Consider the following 25,174-nt stretch of genomic DNA (forward strand, 5'->3'; position numbering starts at 1 on the left):
CAATTTCTTAATTGGAAGAGAACAAAAGTGTTCATTGAGAATGGTTCCATTTTGTCAGTATGTTTTTAAGTAATTTTTCGTTTACCCAGTCTGCAGATTAATCATTGCCAGCATTGCTATTTTACCTTGAACTGTTTTAATGTATTTCTTCTGCAACTTCTTCATGATGTGGTCATTAAATTCTGTTGCAGCAGGATGCAGTAGTGAAATTCTAATTGTTAGTTCACAAATTTCCTGCACCTCAGATCATGCAGGTGGTCTGAATGTTTATGATAAATACTGAGCAGCTGGTATGCAGTATAACAAATCCTTTTCGTGATGAAGTGCAATTCAGATGTCTGCATTCTGTCAACACCCTTTCTTGCAGTTTCTTTTATAAAAAAATATTATAGCCCAGTGAGCTTTTGTACTCTGATTATTTTTTTTCCCAAAAGATTGTTGTTTAGATCTTTGACATCGTGCTATGAAAAGTGTTCACTATTTTTAATGTTGATCCTGCCTAAGTTTTTTTGTATGCCAGCAGGCTCACCACTTTTGTGGTGACAGCTGATCCAAAGACCACTTTTCACTTTCTAGGTAATAATTCATACATCTGGCCAATTGTTACAACATTCTAGGCCAACATTGTTTACCTCTAAAATGCAAATTAAACATAATTGTTTTCTTAACTCTATATAATGTTATTTTACTCACCCTGCTTGAAGGATATGTCAGCATTAGTATACGTCTGCTTGAAGTTCAGCTTTAGAACTATGATAGTAATTTGTAGGTTTTCAAAGCCAAATTGGAGCTGTTAATGCTAATTCTGAGGCCTTTTAAAAGGTTTTTCGCAACCCAGATAAATCCAAAGAGAAAAGGCAACGTAAAGTGAAGCTCATACAAAATGCTGGAGGATCTCCACCTCCCCTCCACACTTTCTGCTTTCCGCAGGCATCGCACCCTACGTGATTCCCTTGTCCACTCGTCCTTCCCCACTGATCTCCTTTCTGGTTAGGGTTGCCAACTTTCTCACTCCCAAATAAGGGACAATAGTAGCGGTCAAATACGGGACACTTATGTTTACCCCAAGGAAGACTACCATGACCATGAAGCTTTGTGCAGGCACCTGTGTGTGCATGTGTGACGTGCATATACATGACATGCGCATGCGTGTACGTGCTGATTTTTTTCTACAAATTGGTTTTGGCTTAATCTTCCAGATTCTGTTAAGTGAAACTACACTGTACATACATTATTTCTACTTCATATAGGCTGTGTATTTATCATATCATTTCTGCTTTTACTATATGCTAGTGTTATTTTAGGTTTTATGTGTTCTTGGTATGATTTGGTAGGCTATTTTTTGGGTCTGGGAACGCTCAAAAATTTTTCCCATATAAGTTAATGGTAATTGCTTCTTCGCTTTATGCCATTTCGGCACGAACGGTTTCATAGGAACGCTGTACCTTAGCGGGGGAAATACGGGAAAAGGGCGGTCCTGTATGGGACAAACCAATTTAGCCCAGTATACGAGATGTCCCAGCTAATACGGGACAGTTGGCAACCCTATTCCTTGCAAGCGAAACAAGTGCTACATCTGCCTCTACACCTCTTCCCTCACTACCATTCAGGTCCCCAAGCAGTCCTTTCAGGTGAGATGACTCTTCACCTGCAAGTATGTTGCAGTCATCTACTGTATCTAGTGCTCCTGGTGTGGCCTCCTGTATATTGGTGAGACCCAGCGTAGATTGGGAGACTGCTTCACCAAGCACCTACGCTCCATCTGTCAGGAAAAGCGGCATATCCCTGTGGCCTCCCATTTCAATTCCACTTTGTGTTCCCATTCCGACATGTCAATCCATGGGCTCTTCTACTGCCGCAAGGAGGCCACACTCAGAAGGCAACACCTTATGTTCTGTTGAGGTAGCCTCCAACCTGATGGCATGAACATCAAATTCTCAAACTTATGGTAATTGCAATATCTGCCCCCCCCCCACTTCTTCTTTACCAGTCCCCATCCCTGTTTCCCTCTCTCACCTTATCTGTTTACCTGGCCATCATCTCCCTGTGGTGCTCCTCCTTCCTTTTCTTCCATGATCTTCTATAGTCTCCTGTCAGATTCCCCTTCCTCCAGCCCTCATTTCTTTCACCAATCAACTTCCTGGCTCTTTACTTCACCCCTCTTGGTTTCACCTATCACCTGCCAGCTTGTACTTATTCCTCCCCTCCCCTTCGTACTCCGACTTCTTCCCTTCCTTTTTAGTCCTGAAGAAGAGTCTCTGTCCGAAACGACAACAGCTTCCCCTTTTCCATAGATGCTGCCTCGCCTGCGGAGTTCCTCCAGCATTTTGGGTTTGTTGCTTTCGATTTTCAGCATCTGCAGATTTTCTTGTGTTTGTAAAATGTAGTTACTGGGGCAGCTAAAATGTAGGCACTGCCAACTGTTCGCAAAGGTGCTTCTCAGACGAAATTTTAAAAAGGGTCTTGGCCCGAAATACTGACCATGCTCTTAAGCCTTTTACTGAAACATTAAGGTGCAAAAATAGGTAATAACTTGCTACTTTTGGCTGAAGTTGAATAATCTTTCATTGGGAAGAGTTGAATGCTTACTAGTAGAAGAATAATTGTATTCATCTCCTAGTTTCAACTAATCACTGGTGCCTGGCCTGCTGAGTTCTTCCAGCATTTTGTATGTGTTCATTTGGATTTGCAGCATTGGCAGACTTTCTTGTGATTAAAATGAACTGCTGCATAAATGGGTGTGCTCGCGTGAGATGAATTAGTCCGTGCAACCTATAATCTGTAAATATCCCATGTAATTATCCACATGCAACACCCCATCTAATTCATATCTTTCAAGTGTGAGAACAGATGCTTGGTATGGGGAGGCTAAATATTCATGTGGTCAGCAGATGAGATGTGGCAGTATGATGGAGTAGTTGGTGTTGATTTTCACAACTCCACCGACTTGTGTTTGATTCTGTTTGTGTAATTTATAGCTTCTCCTGAAGGCTACATGGCTTTTTGCTCAGTCGCCTGATTTCCTCCCATGCCCTATAGATATGTTGGGAGATTAATTTGTTATTATTATTTTATCCTGGAGTAGACCAGTAACAGGAGATTTAATAGACATGTAATAGAGAATAAATTGAATGAAAATTGAGGGATGGGACTGATGGGAGCATATTTGTTGTGATGAAATATGAAAAAAAATAAATAAATATGATAGAATTGTAGAATTAAATTCTTTCCTTCCTAGTCCCACTTCTGGAACCCTGGAATCATCTTCAATGTTTATCACTTTATTTTGCTTGGACCAGGCATTAAATCAATGAATTAAATGCTTTTTTTATTAACTGAATGTCACAGGGAGCTATTTTGTACTCTAAAGTAAGACCCGCAGCAAACTATTTGTAGGTAACATGACAAGATTTTCGCTGAATATTCTGATGTAACCAGGTTTCATAAAATTGATATTGAATACATTTACTGATGGAAAAATTGATGGCAGAGTTATTTTACAATGAGAGGTCAGGAGTTTAATAGCAGAGATTAGTTGAAACTAGGAGATGAATACAATTATTCTTCCACAGGTAAAGCAGTCAACTCTTTCCAATGAAAGATTATTCAACTTCAGCCAAAAGTAGCAAGTTATTATTTATTTTTGCACCTTAATGTTTTAGTAAAAGGCTTAAGAGGATTGGATTCTGAAAGTCACAAAGAATTAGCTCTTTTACTGCAATTCAGACTGATTGGAATTTATTTATGAAATGTAATTGTCCAATAAGGATTTTCCCAAAAGTTTTGAATTGTTCAAGAAATGTCGTAAACATAGAAAGGTGGACTTTTGGCTCATTTACTTAAAAGAATCATTATTTTGCAGAAGGCTGCAACAAAATATCACAATACCCAAATTAAAACTAGTAATAAAGCAAAGACAAGAATCAGGTTTAATATCACTGGCACATGTCATGAAATTCGTTGTTTTGTGTTAGCAGTACATTGCAATACATAATACAGTAATAAAAAATATAAATAACAATAAGATATATATATGTATATATATATATTAAATTAACTTCAACAAGTAGTGCAAAAAGAGAGCAAAAAATATTGAGGTAGTTGTCACGGGTTTATTGTCCATTCAGAAATCTGATGGTGGTCGGGAAGAAGCTATTCCTAAAGTGTTGAGTGTGTGTCTTCAGGCTTCTGTACCTCCTTCTTGATGGTAGCAATGAGAAAATGGCATGTCCAAGGTGATGGGGGTCCTTAATAATGGGTGCCACTTTTTTGTGGCATCGCCTTTTGAAGATGTCCTCATTGCTGCCATAATGAAGCTGGCTGAGTTTACAACCATCTGCAGCTATTTCTGATCCTGTGCGGTGGCCCCTCCATATCAGACAGTGATCCAGCCAGTTAAAATGATCATCATGGTACATCAGTAGAAATATGCGAGAGTGGTGTCATACCAAGTCTCCTCAAATTCCTGATGAAATATAGTCGCTGTTGTGCCTTCTTTATAATTGCATCAATATGTTTGGCCCAGGATAGATCTTCAGAGATGTTGACATCCAGGACTAGTTAACTTAGTAGTTAATCAATTCATAACAAAGACAGAATGCTGGAATTACTCAGCATGTCAGTTTGTACCTGTAGACAGAGAGAAATATAATTAATATTAAACAGAATTTTTGACAGAATTAGGAAACTGGAGGTAATTCAAGCTTTAAGATGCGGAGAAAGATGGGAGCTGGTTAAAAGAAGAAGAAAAGTTGGTGATAAGATGGATGTTAAACTATGTATATAACTATGTGCACTAACCTAAGATCTTTTGATGTCCTTGATATCTAAACAAGACGATCGGAGGATAAGTAAGAAACAAAAGCACAATTAGGAAAATAATTTATAGAAAATTGCTGGTGGACCAGAAATTAATTCTAGGAATTTGGAATAATAATGCAGGAAATCCTTCCAGAATTCTCATTAAGCTTCTTAAATATTTCCAATACTTAGTGACACAAATTGTAGTCCTATTGTAGAATAAAAGAGTTTTGTAATTCCCTTTCTATCACAGTAGAACGTAAATGGAATTTTAAAAAATTAACAAATGTGGCTCCTGGAATGAGCATTTTCATTGATTAGGAAGGTTCCCTCAATTTCTTTGATGGAATTTTATAGAGGTATTGGAAAATCCCAGACTTTTTAACGTCTGTTGAACTTGAAATGCAAGCTGAAAAAAATTGGATGTAGTAAAGATTTTATTATTGTTTATTAAAAGAGTTTCTTGTTTAATTTGAATTTTTCTCCTGATTAAGAGTTTAACCTTGGTGTTTACTTAACAAGATTGTGGCTTAAACAAGCAGTGCTAGAATTATATTTCTATTTTTCCTCTTAAATCCCATTAATGTTGTGATTTTTCATAATCTTGCCTCTTTTGATTGTTTTATGATTCAGCATTGATTCCCAAAGTATCACTTACTGAATCATGAAGATAAGAGAATAGATGGACACAAATACTATACCTTCAGAGGAATAGGCCAGGAACTACCATAGGTTATGTTTATGCGATCAAAGGCAAATAAAGATGTTTGGCATCACTGTCGCTTTTAAATGTAGTCTTTTTGTAGTATTCGGGTATAGTTTGTCACACTGACAGATTGAGTTCATAATATTTAAGGAAAGGAACCTAGCTCAGTATTCATAGAATAGAGTGTTTATAGCATTTTCAGTTTTGTCAGGATTAGTTTTTTTTGCTTTTGCCAAATATGCATCCACTTTAGAAAAATATATTGCCTACTAATTTTTTGTATTTTCCTTTTTTTGCTAGATTATTTGGGAGAGGCATTGAACTGACTGGTTATATCTATATCTGGGAGAACTTTAGACTCTATGTACTTCCTTGGAATTCGCCTTGGACTTGGTGGTTGGCATTTATAGGAGTTGATTTTGCTTATTATTGGCTTCATCGAATGTCGCATGGTAAGTAGATACTGATGGGCTACACTGATGTTATGAAAGATTATGGCATTCTTATTGCATAATATCTACCACATATGTTTAAAATTAAATTGAGACTCCATCCATAAAACTTAAACTGCAGTAATCTTAAAGTAGTTGGATATGACAGTAATGTCGTGGTTTGATGAACATAATCTAACACTATTAGATTATATTACAAATCAGAACGGGCCATTTAGCCTATTTAGTGTTTGCTTGTGTTGCCTTACAACGTCTTGCTAGATCCTTTTGTGACAGCAGTCCTGTGTAATGGCAAAGAAACCCATTCTTTGTATGAATGATCAGACATGCATTAAGCCAATGTATAATGTTTGAGTACTGGGACATGTAAGTTTCTTTATGAAAATGGATGTTCCATGAGTTTATGATTGAAATATCTTGTTTGGTAATAAAAGAATTAACACGTTTGTCACTATGTTAGAAAGTCAAGACCTGTGTGTTGAGAATGATAAAATATTCTGGGTAGAACTTGCAGTTATGACAGCTGCACCTTGTCAGTTTTCAAAGCTACGTATTTTCAACTAAGTTAGTAAGATTGACAGGCACATCACCATAAAGTCAATGATCCCTTAAAATATTAGCTACAGGTAACCCTTGTGTTATGGGGTGTTTCATTCCTTAAAAGGCACACACTGCATCCAGGACTTTCCATAATATACAACTCTGTCATCTGCACATGTGTCAAGAAATGCAGATTGAAAAAATTAACTTGATTTTGATTTATTTACTTATTTCCCATTCAAATATAGTGATGCCAAATTCAAATTTTGTATAGTGATTTGTGAATTCTGCAAGTGTGAATTTCTATAACCCAAACAGCTTTGGCATGGGGTCACCTGTAATAACCACACTGGAGAGCAAATTTTTTCAAAGGTGTTGCTGCCTCAGAATTTTATTTTTGTAAACTGCTTGAAGCTTAACACCGATATAATTTCAAGCTATTTGTATCATATAGGAATTTGGAGAAACAAGAAATTAACTTTTATTGAATATAATATATTTAATTGAATAATAGTGCTGATGCTTTGCAATAGTTCGGCTAAGCTAAAAATGTTTTTTTGATGATTTTCGTTAATAGTGGATGAGGCTTCTCGTTTAAGTGTCCAATAATAATCAGCCAGCATAGATGGATTCCAATTGCCCTGATACCATTCCTCCATGACAGCAATGTCCTGGTGGAACTTCTCACCAGGCTCGTCATTGGCAGCACCAAGGTTTGCAGGGAAAATGTCTAAATAGCAATGCAGAAAATGAATCTTTAGTGACATGGTTCATGGTTTTGTATGCTTGAAGCATGTTGTCAACCAGCTGCACGTAGTTTGGTACTCTGTAGTTGCCAAGAAAATTCTCAACAACATCCTTCAATGCCTTCCATGTGATTTTCTCCAGTCCATTCTTGCAGTTTAGAACCCAGTAATTCTGCTTTTGCCTTTGTCAAACCCAAGTCTCTGACAAGGTTGTTTAACTCAGATTGAGTTATCGGATGAGGCTCAGTCGATATAAAGGGTTCAAAATCTGTATTGGTATCAGTGTCATTATCCATTCCTGGCTCGTGTATCATGACATCTTCGTCTGCCTCAGCTGGGCTCCACGTCTCTGGTGGCTTTGGTACTGGAAGACTACCGTCATGTGCTCCAGGTCTCATAGCTGAAGGGAGATTGGGTATTCAGTGAATTTCTTGAAGTAGCAGTCTGCCACATGATCCTTCCGCTCTCGCCATATCATCAGGACAGTGAACGGAATTGACTTCGGAGTACCTGTGAGCCAGGCTTTAAGATTGACAGCACCCATTGCACAAGAATTATGAGGAGCCCAGGGTTTGTCTTGGTCACCAATTTACACCCAAATTAAAACTCACTGGCTTTCTTAATAAGAGGAGTCATGCTTCGTCTTTGAGATTTAAGCATATACTCGCCACAATTATGATTTAAAATATCGCGACTGTTGCAACATTGGTCAGACATGTTGTTATTACAAATACTGCTGAAAATACAATTAGTTTATTATAATCAGTAAATACAATACATAGCGTGCGTAGAGCACGTGCATCAATGTGATCACAAACCGATATACCCTCTACATATAAATGAAATGCACAGAATGGTGTGTACATGATACTTTCATAGCCTTTCTAAAATCTGTCCTGCCATGCTATATCCATCCTGCCTAAGCATGCCCAGACAAGATCGAAAACTTTTCAGCTTATGTTGTGGGCAACGTTTTAATGGATTTGAATTTTGAATTGAAATAACAATACAGGCGATTTCAAAAGTATTGAACACGACAAGGAAATATGGTGATTTTCATGAACAGCAGCCCAAAATCCATGAGATACTCAAACTATTCAGGAAGCAAAATCTTTGTTGTCCAGTGCTATTTGAGTTTACCAGTAATACTCGTCACAGCAATTATTCTGTTAATAGCTCTGTTAATGTGGTTTGTCAAGGAAAATAAGGAGAGAACAGAACATTTTGTCTGTTTCCCACCTAATGCAGTAAAGTATTACTCAACAACTCTTATAGTATTTCTACAATTTATTAAATTGCACATTAATCATTTTCATGAATTTTTGAAGCTCCTACTTGCAGAAAAGAAATTGGAAGTGCATTTATTACATTTTAAACAAGGCTATAGCAAAGGTAGATCGTGCAGTTCTTTAACTCAAAGTAGTCCAGTGATGCCTGGCATTGTGAACTTCAGTTCTGAATGCTGTTTGCTTGCTTCTATTGTTTGTACGATTTGGTCTTTTTCTCTCTCTGCACACTGGGTGTTTGACAGTTTTCTTCTGTTTTTAATGGGTTTTATTGGGATTCTTTGTTTTGTGGATGCCTGTAAGTAGCACAAAACATATCATGATGCAAGATGAGCAGGTGGTGGACAGTGCAAACCATTTAAGAGCAATTCTTTGATTATTATGTTCTGTCTTGAGCAGCTTCTCGTTATAATCTTTCCCTAGAAAAACAAATGATTTTACAAAAATTACTAATCACTTGAATAAATCTATTTAAAAACAAGTAATTTAATAACAATATTTGTTAATGAAATACATTTTAGATCAAGTTGCTGTTTTATTATCTTTATAAAGGAACAAACATCAGGTCTTTGGGATAATGGAGATACCAGAGTATCTAACAGAAATGTCTTCATTATTCGAGAATGTGTAAACTCCACAGATAGTACCTAAGGTTAGGACTCCTGAAGCTGTGGGGTAGAGGCTGCTTCTTCATCAAAATGATTTCTTTTGGATCAAACATCAGCTGAAATAACTGTGTTGGAATGGTGAAGGATGATTAAATCCTAGGTATACACATGGCATTCTTTGATTGATATTCTTGACGATTTAGCCATCATAATTTTGACCTCTGAGAATAAGTATTAAGATTTAGCGCATTCATTTTACTTTGGTAGCACCAAAAGACAGAATCATACTTTATCTTGTAGACAAAAAAAAACCCTTTAAGCCTTATTGCTACAATGAGACAATAGGAAGGAAACAAGTTCCGAAAGTTCAGGTAAATGTTTTCCAAAGTTCTGACTTTGTCTCAACATTTTCCTCAGTACACTGAGAATCCTTCCCTGTCTCTATCTTTGCAGTTCTGAATGAAAGCCATCTATTCATGATGGTCTGTTGGATGTTGAATGGAAAACTTAACAAATAATTCCACACAATTCCAAATCCTGAAATCTGAGACAGTCTGGGACTGTTGGTTCATTGGTTTTGGGGTTGGAGCGATGCAAATATAGAGAAGATACTTTTATCCAGGATGCTGGGCTACTGTCATTATAAAGGATCAAAAGAATAGTATTGATTTGTACGCGGCTATTGTATAAACTGAAATATTGTTCCTGGTTTGAGAAGAATGCTTGTAATGATAACACAGCCTCAGTTGTCCTGGCAACAATGTAGCAACTTCTATTTTCTTGTTTGGATTCTGAATATACACAGATTGAAGCACGTACAAAAGAATCAAAAGTGTCAGGAAGCAGTTTCCCCATCATACATGTGAGATTTAGTTCTAAAATAACACTGCCATAGCCAAAATTGTGGTTCTGCATTGGAATTTATTTTGTGATAATATAACAGCTGATGTAATATTTGACTCTTTGGATATAACATGCACATTTTTCCTGAGGTGTTTAGATTTAAAAAATGTTCTTTGCCAAGCTATTCATGAAAAAACAGGCATTAAAATCTCAATATGAATTCTCTTTTGCTCATTGGAATAACTGATTTTTTAATGTTTTTGATGCCTGGTAACAAGGTAAACTTACGATAATTTTATCAGATTAGCACAAAATGCGAGCACAAATCCTACCTTACATCTGAAAAAGTTGCTGGATGCTAAATGTTAGAAATCATCATTCTTTCCTTACTATCAGGCTACCAATGAGTTTTTATTGCATATTCATTTAAAGCTTTGGAAATTGTATCGTTATTTCACTTATCCCTTGCCGCTAGGGCGGTCTCCTGGCATCAGAGGAGGATAAGTGGATTTTCAGTATATCCACTATGGCACTAGGTTGGAAGGTCCTCGCCCTTTTTGTCTCCATCCAATTTCATTCCATATGGCATATTTAGAATAGTGGTTTAAATTCATCAATGAATTGTCATGTCTAACTTTTTAATGGAACAGCTGTAAATGCAATGACACTGCACTGATGGTAAAGAAAGTGCTTCACTGCCAACTATGACTGGAATTTAAGGCTGCAGTTCCAAACTAAATAAACTATGTCCTGTACTTGTGTTTCAATTTCCACAAAGTGGAATTCGAGAATTTTTCAGCATAGAAAGAGTCCACTGAAACTGTGCTAGTTCTCAAATCGTTGTACTGATTGTTTGTTATTCCATGATATGTATAGCATTCTCTCAAAAAGCAGATCAAATCAAATCCAGTTTAATTGTCATTCAGACCATACATGGATACAGCTGAATGGGACAGCATTTCCCTGGGGCCAAGGTGCAAAAACATACACATTCAAAATAAAGAGAAAGGGGAAAAAAAAGAACATGGTCACATAAGAAAACACATTTTCAGTCCAAGACTTGAGCGACAAGTCCTGCAAATTGATGGTTACCAGCAGTCTAGCCTGTAATTCCACCAATCCAACACTGGAAGACGGCACCGAAGGGAGAGGCTGCCCCCAACCGAGCCCGGATGTCATGCTACAATGCAAGCCCCAGGATTGAGTCCTAGTCCTTGCTACAGCTGAGGCGACACTGCTACCTCGCCACCTGTCTCACCACCGAACAAGGGAAGTAGGACAGGCAACTGGTTGTCCATCTGACTGGCTGCTTCAGGGAAATAGGTTCTCAATATAGGTGGGACCCTAGCGTATAATCTGTCTGACTGCAAAACTGCCCTATGTCATGCTCTCCACCATACCTCCTGAGGCATACTGATTTCAATAAGTTTCTAAGTGAAGGGGAAATTTAGTTTGACCTTAAATTAAGAGTTTTGTCTAGAAATATACTATAAAATAATAGTAAGGACTTCTAAGGACTGTCTGTATTTCTGCTAATACTAGACCTGCATGCAGTAATAAACTGTAATTTCGATACTATCTAAGTGAAAACAAAAGGGAAATTAAGATCTTTAGCAACAAATCAGTTAATTGGACTTATTTGAACCAGAGGAGTTCTGGAGGGGCCATTGATTATGAAATGTAGGAACATTATTTAACATGCTATTAACTAGAAAACATATTTATAAAACTAACATGCTTCATACACGATTAGACATACTCATCACCCAGTAGAGAAGCTGATTTGTTGAATAGACAACCAGCAAAATACACAAATGCTGCCTTGGTTAGTATCGAATGGAATGTAAAAAGGGTTTTTTTTAAAATGAGATAGAGGTTGTCAGGTTCGAGTGTTTCGAAGTAATCAAAAAAAAAGAAATAAAACCACTTTTGATTGTTGAAGCATCCATAATAATCATGACTCCTTCCAAAAAAATCATTAATGCATTTTGAAATTAACTCTACAACTCATTTACCATGGTAACAGAATTTGGTATCAAATTACATTCATGCCTGAACCATATAGACGTGGGTAGAGATTCTTCTGTTGTTCTAATTCATGTCTTTTGGGTTGCTCCTCAAAACTTCTCAGCCACACAATCAGAAATATAGCACTCTCATTGCAATTACCTTGCATTGCTGAAGGAAGTCAATTTCCAAAGCAGTAATGGTGAGCACCAGAGGACATTCTTTTAATGTTGAGGAGAGTATCAGAGCTAGATTTTTTATCCAGAGAGTGGTAAGTGCCTGGAAACACAGTGGTAGAGATTGATACAATAGGGACATTTAAGGGACTCTTAGATAGACACATGGATATAAAAAACGGAGGGTTTTGCACTGTTTAGGAGGGAAAGGATAAATTGATCGTGGAATAGGATTATATGGATTGGCATAATATTGTGGGCCAAAAGGCCTGTATTTTGCGGAGATGACAGTTCTTGGCAAGGATGGTTTGGACCCAAACGCTGGGGTATCCAAAGCAAGAATCGAGACAAGGTATCAAACCGTATCTGAGCACAAAAGAAACTCTAGATGATATCACAACTAGGGCTTATGATTGAGCATCTAAATCTCAGAAGCTGGCACAGTTGGGAGCGTTTCGTAACAGTTTGTTGTACTGTTCTATGTTCTATGCGTATGTAGAATTCCTGTTGACTGTCCTTGATAAATATGTGCCTTTATAAATGAAAACTTATGCTAATACTTATAAATCCAATAATTTACTTAACACTGATATTAAATTAACTGGCCTCCAGTCACTTTATTCTTTCTTCCTTTGTAGCAATCCTCCATTCCTCAGGTACTGCACCTGTAGCTATGGAGGATTAAAACTGTGGTTTGAAACTTTGAGTTTTCTCCCTCTTTCACTTTGTCCACCCCATCTAATGTTTCCTGTTTGTCCATCCCATCCAACATTTCCCATTTGTCCACCTTAACTCTAACATAAATATCATCCACCCCTTCCATGATATCAATGGCAAAATCTTCATTAGGAGCCCTATCGGCATTCTTCTCCATATTCCTTCCGTATATGTTAATTATCCTCCTTACATGAGAAACATATTTAAAGTACCATTCTAATGCCTATTCATGTAAGAAATTTAGCACCATTGGTAGAGTATACTAACCGGAATATTTTGCGGAAATGAACAGAGGTCTGAGGGTGCAGACACTTTTGTTTGTACAAAGTTTGATATAAATCAATCCTTGCTAAAGATAATGTAGAATATGAAAATATTTAAATATCTCTAATCTTTTGTGGCAATGTCACCTGTATTGCACTCATTTGTATTACTACCTGTGGGAATTTAACTGAAAAATCTGAATACTTACTCAACAATACAGAAGCCCTTTTTTCATCTAAGGATGCTTTGAGCTTTCAGAGCTGGGTTGTTAGCTGAGAACTTCTCTGCTGTTCTGAACCCACCCATTAAGTTGAGCCTTAATCATATTGCAGGTAAACAGGCGTTTTGACCCAGCACATCCTTGACAGTCTTCAATTATCTATTGGTACTGATCACAGAAACAAGCACCTTCTTTCCTTTCCTTTTATGCACCTTCTTTCCTTTCCTTTTATGCCTCATAGGTAAAACAAAAACTTTTCACTGTCTTTTGGCAGTAATGCCCATAGTGCATGCAATTGTTGGTTACTTTGGCTCACACCATAGTGCCTTTGTATAGACTAATACTGTAAGGTAGCAATGGTGCTTCAGAAGGTGCTGTGTTAGATGGATGGATTGAATGAAAGTTTGTCTCAACTGTTGTGTCCTACCTTCTACCTGTAGTGTGTGTAAGAAAGGAACTATGTACTGTATATAACTGAAGAAAATAACTTCACCCATTGTTTGAATTTCTCATCTGCCTTATTTATCTCCCCTATTGAAATTAATCATTATAAAAGGTTGGTGTGTTGCAATTTTATAAATGTTCAACTTTATTTAGTTTTCTCTGATTATGTTTGCACTGCAGCTTCATTACATTGCTTATATCTTGCAATCCAGCGCAGTAGAATTGTTCAAAGTGAATCAGCTCCTACCATCAATGTAACTTTTACAAAGTTTGGCTTTTTCCAGTTGAACTTCTGTGACTTATATCAAGTGTCTCACTGAATGCAGAAGCAATTAAGTAACGCCTGTTTTGCTAGTATACTTGTTGTTAACAAAATGTGGAAATGAAGAGCCTTGATACACCTGCTTTAACATCTGTAGCCTGTCGACTACTTACAATCTATTATCCTCAAAATTTGATAATCTTGTGAAAATCTGATGTTGACTTTCCTGAGTCATCAGTGAGTAACTTCACTGTTTAGAATATTATTGAATTTTAGGGGTAGTGCAATAAAACTTGGGTGTCCTCGTACATTAATTGCTAAAAGGAAGCATTCATATGCAGCAAGTAGTTAGAAGTGTATGTTGGACTTCATTGCAGACATATTTGAGTTAGAGGAACAAGGATGTATTGCTGTAGCTGTGCAGGGCCTTGGTAAGACTATCTCAGTTTTGAGTACAGTTTTGATCTTCTTATCTCAAGAAGTGTGTTCCTTCCATGGTGGAACTGCAATAAGTATTTACTAGGCATTATTGTGATGGTAGGACTAATGTGTGGTTTAGCGTTAAATTCATTGGAGAATGCAAGAGTGAGAGGGGGATATATTGGGAACCTATATTATTCAATTAGGATTAGAAAGACTAGATAGAGGGAGAACATACCCAAGGACCGAAGGAACCTAAATGAGATGGCAGAGCCTCAGGGTATGGGGAAGAACCAATCTTCAAAGAAACAGCTGTACTCAGAAGATGGAAATCTGTGGACATCTCAATCACAAAAGGTGATAAAGATAATATCATTAAGTATTTTCAAGAAGAAGGTAGAATGTATTGCTTAATGCTAATGGACAAGGGACATGAAAAGGAGGCAAGATACTCAATATGATCAGCAATGATAGTTTTGAGTGATGGAACAATCCTGAAGGGTCGAATGTTTTACTGCTGCTCTTATTTTCTCTGCTTCTGTGATCTGTGGGTTCCAAGTTTGGTCAATGATCTTGGCTGCCACTAGGATCACTCCTTCTTAAAAGAACTTCATCTGCACACAAAAGATTTTGCAGATGCTGGAAATCCGGATTAGCGCACACAAAATGCTGGAGGAATTCAGTATGTCAGACGGCATCTATGGAGTGGAATAAACAGTCAACGTTTCAGGCAGAGACCCTTCATCAGGACTGAAAAGGAAGGAGAAAGAACCCTAACTAAGAAGGTGTGTAGGAGGGGAAGGCTGGCAGGTGAAAGGTGACGCCAGGTGTGGGGAAAATAGGTGAGTTAGTGGGGGGGGGGTGAAGTGAGAAGCTCCAGGTAATAAGTAGTGAAAGTAAAGGGCTGTAAGGTGAAATCCGATAGGAGAGGAGAATACGCCATGGGAGAAACGGAAGAAGGAGGAACACCAGTGGTAGGTGATAGGCAGGTAAAGAGAAGATAAGGGGTAAGAGAGGAGCCAGAATGGGAAATGGAAAAAGAGAGAAGGGGGAGGAGAAGAAATTTCTGGAAGTTCAAGTAATCGATGTTCACGCTGTCAGGTTGGAGGCTTCCCAGATGGAATATGTGTTGATGCTCCTTCAACCTGAGAGTGGCCTCATTGTGGAAGTGGAGGAGGCCATGGATCAACATGTCGAAATGAGAATGGGGAGTGGAATTAGAATGGTTGGCCATTTAGAAATCCTTCCTGTTGCAGACAGAGCAGAGGTGCTTGACCAAGCCGTCCCCCGATTATAGTCAGATCTCACCACTGTAGGGGAAGCCACACCGCGTGCACTGTATAGTAGTTGACACCGACAGACTCACAAGTGAAGTGTCGCCTCACCTGGAAAGACTGTTTTAGGGCCCGGAGTGCCTGAATGCTGATGAATGGGCAGGTGTAGCATGTGTGCCACATGCAGGGATGAATGCCAAGAGGGAGATCATTGGAGAGGGATGAATGGATAAAGAAGTCAAGGACAGAGTGAACCCTGGAGAGTAGAGAGTGGGGGGGGGAAGATATTTAGATGTAGGATCTCATTGGAGATGGCAGAAGTTGCAGAGAAACTTCTAAAAGCTAACAAACAGAAATTTTGTCATGTCTGAAACCAGTAATTGGTTTAACAATATCCACATTATTTGGTCCAGGGATAAACAAGCTGAATCAGGATTATAAATCCCCTCAGGTATATTTTTCTGCTTTTGCCATATTTTGAAATACTCAAACTACTATTATTACTTTTTAGAAAAATGTGTAGCAATATTGTAGTGATGTCTGATCTCCCCTCAGCCCTCATGTTTTTCATCTATGTTCATGATATCAATGAAAGCAGTTCAGGGATTTACAATGTCCATATCATTGGCTCATTGTCAGTGTACCTGTTGGCTAAGAGAATCTTCAGAATGGTATTTGTATTCTTAGCCGCTAGAATTCTTTTGATTCACTTGATTTGTTGATTTAAAGGAGAAGATGGCGATGCGACGCACCTTGAGTGGCCACTCCAGTTGAATGATACCTGTAATCTGTCAAGTAGAGTGCCGTGCACAATCCTGATTTGATGGAGACAGATGTGAGAGAACGGAGGAACATCTGGAGAAACTTCTGAAATGCCTTTTTTGTTGCTGCTGTTACTGTGTGTTCCAGAATCTCCGGAGGGGAAGGCCCCGAATCCTCATCTTTGCTTGTTGCTCGGCGGCCGGGACGGGGTCGAAGTGCTCGGCAGAGATGGTGCTCGGTGTCGAAGGGCTGGTCAGGGGCTGGTCAGAGGCTCGAAGCTTTCGGATGGACTCAGAGTGGGCTGTGGTTGGGTGCTTCCAATGCATCGACAGTTGTCGGTGCCTGGAGGGTTATGGCAGAGAGAGTTTCTCCCTTCTGCCGCCTGCTATCGGGGACTATCAGGAGTCGATCGGAACTTTGAGACTTTTTTTACTGTTCCCATGGTCTGTTCTTTATCAAATTATGGTATTGCTTTGCCCTGCTGTAACTATATGTTATAATTATGTGGTCTTGTCAGTGTTAGTCTTTGGTTTGTCTTTTTTTTTGTGGTATCACTCTGGAGGAACATTGTATCATTTCTTAATGCATGCACGCATTTCTAAATGACAATAAATGAGGACTGAGTGTCCTCATAATCTAATCTGATTAACTTTAATTTTGTCACTTTCAATGAGATGAAAGATACTTCCACTTCTGCTTCCATTTTCTCTTGTGTAATATCTCCTGCTACTTTTTTAACCAGGCTAATGTAGCCAACAACAACTCATTTTTCATTCAACAAGCTGTTGCTTTTGGCTTTGGCTCAAGCTATTCACTGACATGAAATATGTCAAATTGATTCCTAAAGCACTATTGCCATTTCAGCATGACCGTGGGTCACTTGCTGACCCTGACATTGCCAACTGCCTGGCCTTGGGATTGCACTGTGCACCTCAGCTTGTTCCTGGTTGACTCCGAGTTAATTAGCATGGCCCATTTCGCTGGGGGACTGGAAGTTGCTGTCTCCAGTCACAGAATGGCTTTGACAGCTGGTGACACATTGCCCCCAGCTCACTGGCTGTCAGAGTAGTCACCGAAAGTAAATAATTCTGGATGAATTTGATACCAATAAACTATCTTAATATCACTTTTAAAATTTATTATTTTTTCAAAGCAAAACACTGAGTTAATTTTCATACACACATAAAAATGAATGTATTGTTTAAATTAACTGGATTAAATAAAATAAAGTTTTAGTTACATTTCTCTTGATTGTTGTCTCTTCCCATTCATTTCAATGGGCTGATTCTAATTTTGCAGTATTTAACTTGGTAAGGACTCAGCAACAGATTTTCCAGCCTGATGTGTCTTTTGGATTGCCTCCAGTGCCAGTATATCCTCTCCTAAATAAGGCGATAACTTCAGCTGTGGCCTGCCTGCTGCCCTGTACAATTGTAACAATGCTGTCCTACTCCCCAATTTAAATACTTTCACCAATTATTTAAATGGACAATACAGGCCAATATGTCTTTTGCCTCTCTGATCACTTGATGTACCTACTTGCTTTTGGTGGTTTGTGCATAAGGACACCCAGATCCATCCGTACTCTGCTTATGCTACATGGTTATGGATCAAGAGGTGTGACCCATGGACCAATGCAGCTGGGATGCAAACAGAGGGCTGATCAACCCTGGCTGGGTCACCTGGGCAAAGCTGCCTGATGCGGAAAGACCCAAAGCACCAGATGACCCCAGGTTACATCCCAGCACACCCTAGGATGTATCTCAGCATCATGCAATCTTTCTTCATTTAGGTAATACTCTGCTGCCTTTGGATTCCTCCTTTCCATCCTCAGAGTTTCCCGCATTAAATTTCATTTGCTGAGTTATTTTCTGTTCAGTCACCCTATCTTTACCCTGCCTGATATCCCCATTGCAAGATGTCTTCCCAGCTATTTCTGTGCAATTAGCAAACTTGGAAACCACACACACTGTCCCTCCTTTGCAACAAAAAGGATCTTTCTTGAATTATTGAATTCACAATTGAATAATTTATATGATAATAAATGATAAATCCATAAAAGAGATGGCAAGATTTTTAGAGTTAAGGAAAAGTGTTCAATGTAAAACAAGTGGATAAGAATTGGTCAAGAGAATATAGAGCATTATTTGTATTCATTTAAGCCTAGACTGAAGTTCCATTCAGTATTTGGAGAGTTTGGCACTGTGTGAAGCACCACTATTTGGTTAAGTTGTTTGCTGAAATGAATATAAACAGTGCCCTACTAGAAAAATAGAAGAACTCATCCTGACCAATTCTTTTTCTTTTGAGTGTCATTTAGAAACATTATTATTTTTAGTATTCCAACACTGAACTTGAAATGCTTTGTAACATTTTGAAGTCAAATACTTGCCCAAGACTGGGTAAAATCAGGTAGGTTTCACATTAGGGTTGAGTTAGAGCAACAAAAAAGATAATCCTAATGTTGGAACTGATTGTAACAATTACAGTACTGCATTCTCCTTGCGTACTGGAAATGACATTAAATAATTTTGAATCTCAAGTCTTGAATTTGTTGGGGATGAATTTCTTTGGGTTGCTGCATGTGTCATGGTATCATGAAGATCTCTTCTGGTCAGTTTTCTGAAAAACTTGTGATGCAGATTTCACTGAGGAAGTGTAAGTCATTAGATTAGATTATGAGGACACGCAGTCCTCTTTTATTGTCATTTAGTAATGCATGCATTAAGAAATGATACAATGTTCCTCTAGTGTGATATCACAGAAACACAAGACAGACCAAGACCGAAAAACTGACAAAAACCACATAATAATAACATATAGTTACAACAGTGTAAGCAATACTGTAATTTGATAGAAGAACAGACCATGGGCACGGTAAAAAAAATCTCAAAGTCTCTCGAAAGTCCCAACATGTCATGCGGACGGTAGAAGGAAGAAAACTATCCCTGCCATGAGCTTCCAGTGCCGCAAACTTGCCGATGCAGCATCCTGGAAGCACCTGACCACAGTCTGACTCTCAGTCCGTCTGAAAACTTCGAGCCTCCGACCAGCACTCCGACACCGAGCACCGAGCACCATCTCTGCCGAGCGCTTCGACCCCGGCTCCGGCTGCCAGCAACAGGCAAAGCCGAGGATTTGCGGCCTTCCCTCCGGAGATTCTCGATCGCATAGTAACAGCGGCAGTCATAAGTATAGTTTCATAAATGCAGTTACATAATGGTTGCACACAACAACAGCAATTCTCTCCTTCCCTTTGCCTTTGCCTCAACTGTGGTGTGACAGGTAATTCTCCTAACATAAGCAGTAACAAAGTACATGCAGGTTAGGAGGTGCAGATACTGGAATTGATAATGTATTCTATGCACTTTTTATGCTTAACATGCCGAAATAAGTCATTTTTAACACATGGTTTTGTGAAGTATGTATCTTTCTCCAGACTGTATGTTAAAGATTTAGCATTTCAACATTAGTATGTGCCCTTTCGGAAATTGGGGAATCTCTGGAAGGTTTTAAGTTTCACAATTTGTGCATAGTGAAACACTTCTGGGAATTGGCCCTTTCTCTCATAGTTTTATTTGTGCTCTCTCCAATAAGCTCCAATACCTTGGCATCAATACCTCCTTGTGCAATTTGATCCTGGATTTCCTCCCTTGTAGACTACAGTCATTTTGGATTGGCAACAATATCTCCTCCATGATCTCCATCAATACAGGTGCACCACAAGGCTGCGTGCTTTGGTTTACTTCCTTTACAATTATAACTGCGTGACTAAGCACAGCTCCAATGCCATATTCAAGTTTGCTGATGATACCATTGTCTTAAGCCAAAATCAAAGGTGGTGATGAATCAGCGTGTAGGAAAATCTGACTGAGTGGTGTCATAACAATGACCTCTTACTCAATGTCAGCGAGACCAAGAAGCTGATTATTGACATCGGGATGGGGACACCAGAGGATCATGAGCCAGTGTTCATTTGAAGGATCAGAGGTTGGGAGGGTGAGCAACTTTAAATATCCTATGTGTTATTATTTCAGAGGACCTGTCCTGAGCCCAGCATGTAAATGCAATTACAAAGAAAGCGTGGCAGCGTCTCTACTTCCTTAGGAGTTTGTGGAGATACAGCATGACATCTAAAACCTTGACAAACTTCCACTGATGTGTGGAGGAGAGTATATTGACTGGCTGCATCACAGCCTGGTATGGAAGCACCAATGCCCTTGAATGGAGAATCCTACAATAAGTAGTGGACATGAGTAAAGCCCTCCCAGCCATTGAACACGTGAACATGAAACGCTGTTGGAGGAAAGCAGCATCCATCATCAGAGACCCCCCCCCCACTACACAGGACGGCTCTCATTTTGCTGCTGTCTTCAGGAAGAAGGTACAAAGACCTTAGGATTTGCACCACCAAGTTTAGGAACAGTTATTACCCCTCAACCATTAGGCTCTTGAATAAAGGTGATAACTTCACTCAACTTCACTTGCCCATCATTGAAATGTTCCCAAAACCAACAGACTCGCTGTCAAGGGCTCTTAATTTCATGTTCTCTATTTATTGTTTATTTATTTATATTATTGTTTCTTCTTTTTGCATTTCCACAGTTTGTTGTCTTCGGCACTCTGGTTGAAAGCTGTTTCTGTTATGGTTACTATTCTGTATATGTTTTTGAGTTTGCCCACTAGAAAATGAATCTCAGGGTTGTAAATGGTGACGTGTATCTACATTGATAATAACATTTTCTTTGTACTTTGTACCGTGTTTATAAGCTGAAAGTTGCACATTACTCAAGTTGTAGTAATTGCCCATCTAATCATACATGAGTTAATAGTTTTCCTCATATTTATTCATTACAAAAATATACATACTAGTAAATTAAAATTTAGTAAAAATATGAAGTAATTTTTCAGAATCCATGTTCATTTAAGATAATCAACGTTCTCAAAATATTAACCTTAATTTGATCTAGAGTTATTTTTTAAACATTCATTCAGCTTTGACAGTTTCATACGGGAAATAAGCAATCAAAATAACCATGAAAGTCACGGAAACAATGTTGTTTAAGAAACCTAATGAAGTGTATCTGTGCAGATCTAGAAAGAAATTGCCTCCATCATCAACATGAACCTGAAACAATTTCAGAACTCTTCAGTTCCTACCATGTAGGCCTTTCTGGATGCTGTCATTTGCCCATGTATATGTGGTACAGGTCCTAAAGTTTATCTTTTGTGAATGCTGCTTTGATTGTGCGAACGGGATTGATTCACAGTGCCTTTTACTGATTTCCTGTGAGTCTAACCCTTGCGTTTAGGAGAGACGACGGTACATGCGCCTCGAGCTCCATTTCATGCTGACAAATCGTGCTTAAATTGAAAGCGTGGGAAGAAATGACCAGGATCTCAATACATTTGGATGTAGCTTATGTTTGTAAAGACTCCTGGGAATCTAAAGTGCTCTTTATGTACACTTTAGAGTTGACAATAACTTGCCTCGAGCAATATTACATTGCATTGGCTCAACACCATTTTTCACACCTATAACTAGAAAAATAAAGTAAACATTTGCAGACTATGGGGAATGAGAAAGGGAATGGAGCCAATTAGATTGCTCTTTCAAAGTGTTGGTGTAGGCATCTGAATATGTGCACCAAGAGTTGTAGTAGATGATTGACCTAAAGCCTGCTCCACTATTTATTAAAGTCATAGCTGATCTGACTGTAACCTCAGCTCTGCATTTTTGTCTTTTCATAGCAATCTTTCATCCCCTTTCTTTTCAAGTGTCTCTCTTGAACATATTCAAAGACTCTGTTTTCACCTCCCTTTAAGGAAAAGAGTTCCAAAGAACCATGACTTTCTAAAGAAATACATTTATCATCTCTCTGCCATAAATGGGCAACCTCCATTCAGCAATTGAGAAACAGCTTCTTTCCCTTTGTCATCAGATTTCTGAACGGAACATGAACCAGTGAACACCACCTCATTATACTCTTCTTTTGCAATTTTAAAAAGTTTGGAACTTATAGTGATTTTATGTCTTTGCACTATAGTGCTGTTGCAAAACAAGCAATTTCATGCTATTTAAATCAGAGAAATAATAAACCTAGTTCTGATTCTGAGCATTCAAGCATTCATATTTTGATACTAATTATTAAACAGTGATCCCTAATTCCAGATTCTTTTTTTCAAGAGGAAGCAACCTCTTTATTTACACCCTATCAAAATTCTTCAGGATGTTGTTTTCAAATCAATTCCCCTCCCACTTTTTTTTCAACTGAAGTAAATACAAGCATTGTTAGTTCTGACTTTCCTCATTGGGAAGTGCAATTATATGAAATATTGGTTTAACAAATGTCAACTAGTACCATGTCTGACTATCCTTTCTTGAATAAGGAGACCACTGCAGTCTGTAGTACCCCAGATACTCTGTATAATTGATGCATAACCTTTTGTTGTTTTTGTATTTCATTCTCCTGATAATAAATGATGTCCTGTCAACTTTCTCAATGATCTGCTTTAACTGCAGGCCAACCACTTTGAATCATTCTTGAAGACAGCCAGATCACTTTGCATCTCCAATATAACACTGTTGATAATATCATGTATTTTTAACTTTTGCTGCTGAAATCAACATTTTCACATTTTCCCACATTATACTCAATTTGTTGCATCTTAGCCTTCTCGGTTAATCTATTTATATCTTTTGTAGCTTCTGTATATCTTCTTCAGAATTAAAATTCCAACCCACATGTGTGTTGTCAGTAAATCTAGCGAGCATTCCTTTGGTGCCATCATCCAGGACATCTCTCTAAATTATAAAATGTTGAAGCTTTGTCACGAATCCATGTGGCAAACCGTTTGTTAACATTTGCCTGCCAGAGAAAGACTCCTCCACTTTTTGTTGACCAGCTGGTCTTTGACCATACCAAACCAATATACTACAACTTACACCGTGACTGGTCGATTTGCCAAGTTGTATGTAAGGTTCTGTAATTTCATTTTCGTTCTCTATTTACTTAATTTTAAGCTCTCCGGGTATGATGGTAGGATTTGAACTCATCTCTGTGGATTAATAATGCAGAATTCTGTATGCAGGTCCAGTAGCTTAACCATGATGCTTCTGCAACCAGGTCATCAACTTCCTTTGAATGAAAGAAATCCATATACCAGCAATGGTTGGCATAGAGAAGAGGATCTGTGTTGAAATGTAACCTGCTCCTCACATTAGCATGACTAAACTTCACTCCTGGATTGGTAAATTGCTAAACTGGCTTATTACTGTTATATGTACTGAGGTACAGTGAAAATCTTAGATTTAATATTGGGTGCAGGTAATAATGCTGAAGGTCAGAGTGATGGTATCTTTCCAGCCCCTCATTCCACACTGATATGCTGTAGTGTGTAGATGTGGGAGTCAGGAATTGTGACCTACGTAACATTGTTAACTTGCAATTTTTTTTGTTGAATTGTCAACTGAAGAGGAACATGTTTAAAAAAAATTCCAACTTTCAGTATCCAATAGCTTTTACATTTTTTTTTCTGTTTGATCTTCAAATTCAAAGTTGAAAGTAAATTTATTATCAAAGTACATGTATGTCACCATATACAACCCTGAGAGTTGTTTTCTTGCAGGCATACTCAGTAAATCCAAGAAATGCAATGGAATCAATGAAAGACCGCACCCAACACAGCGGACAAACAACCATTGTGCAAAAGATAACAAACTGTGCAAATACAAAAGAAAAAGAAGTAAAATAAATAAATAAACAAACAAACAAACAAACAAACAAACAAGCAAGCAATATATATCGAGAAAATTAGATGATGAGTCCTTAGGTTGTGGAAACAGTTCAGTGGTGGGGCAAGTGAAGTTGAGTGAGGTTACCCCCTCTGGTTTAAGAGCCTTATGGTTGAGGAGTAATAACTGTTCCTAAACCTGTAGGTGTGAGTCCTGAGGCTTGTGTAGCTTCTTCCTGATGGCAGCAGTGAGAAGAGAGCATGATCTGGGTGGTGGGGGTCCTTGATGATAGATGCTACTTTCATGTGACAGCCCTCCGGGTAAATGTGTTCAATGGTGGGGAGGGCTTTACCCATGATGGACTGGGCCATATCCACTACTTTTTATAGGATTTCCTATTCAACAGCATCGAACTCCAGCTGCTATCAATGTTTTTCAGTATTTACTTCCAACTTAACTCTCAGAGAAATCACAGAGGTAATCTTTTAGTCCAATACAACAATAAAAGTTTTTAAAAACCAAATAAATGTCTTTCATTTTGAATATTAGATTCTGTGAAGTTCTATTATGCGCAGATTCTATAACAGTTTACATGAATTTGAAAGTGCCAGATGTAACCCCATTAATTAATATAGAAGAGAGATAGAGCACATTTTATTACAGACCAATTAGTCTCATATCAAGAGTATAGCAAATGTTGGAATCTATTATTAATGAAGTAGTAACAGTTCTCTTTAAAAATAAACTTAGATTAGGTAGAGTCAATTTGGATATGGGAGAATAAAATCATGCTTGACAAATCTGGTGTTTTTTTTAATTGTAACTTTGGTAAGGTGGTTGTCCATCATGTCTGTAAAGGAAAGGAAACCTGTGTGGAAGAGGTTTTAAAGTGGGAGAATCATTGCACTGGGG

General features: G+C 38.2%; 1 protein-coding gene across 1 annotated transcript in view; it reads left to right on the forward strand.

The window, feature by feature from the left end:
- The window catches only part of agmo (alkylglycerol monooxygenase), a 403,147-nt gene that overhangs the window by 89,463 nt on the left and 288,510 nt on the right, over window positions 1-25,174 (forward strand). The window contains exon 3 of the mRNA XM_063043768.1: window positions 5,807-5,958. Within this exon, the coding sequence (XP_062899838.1) occupies window positions 5,807-5,958 (152 nt within the window). The remainder of the gene's footprint in view (window positions 1-5,806; window positions 5,959-25,174) is intronic.

The sequence above is a fragment of the Mobula hypostoma genome, chromosome 3 (genome assembly GCF_963921235.1).
Source record: "Mobula hypostoma chromosome 3, sMobHyp1.1, whole genome shotgun sequence".
Taxonomy (NCBI): domain Eukaryota; kingdom Metazoa; phylum Chordata; class Chondrichthyes; order Myliobatiformes; family Myliobatidae; genus Mobula; species Mobula hypostoma.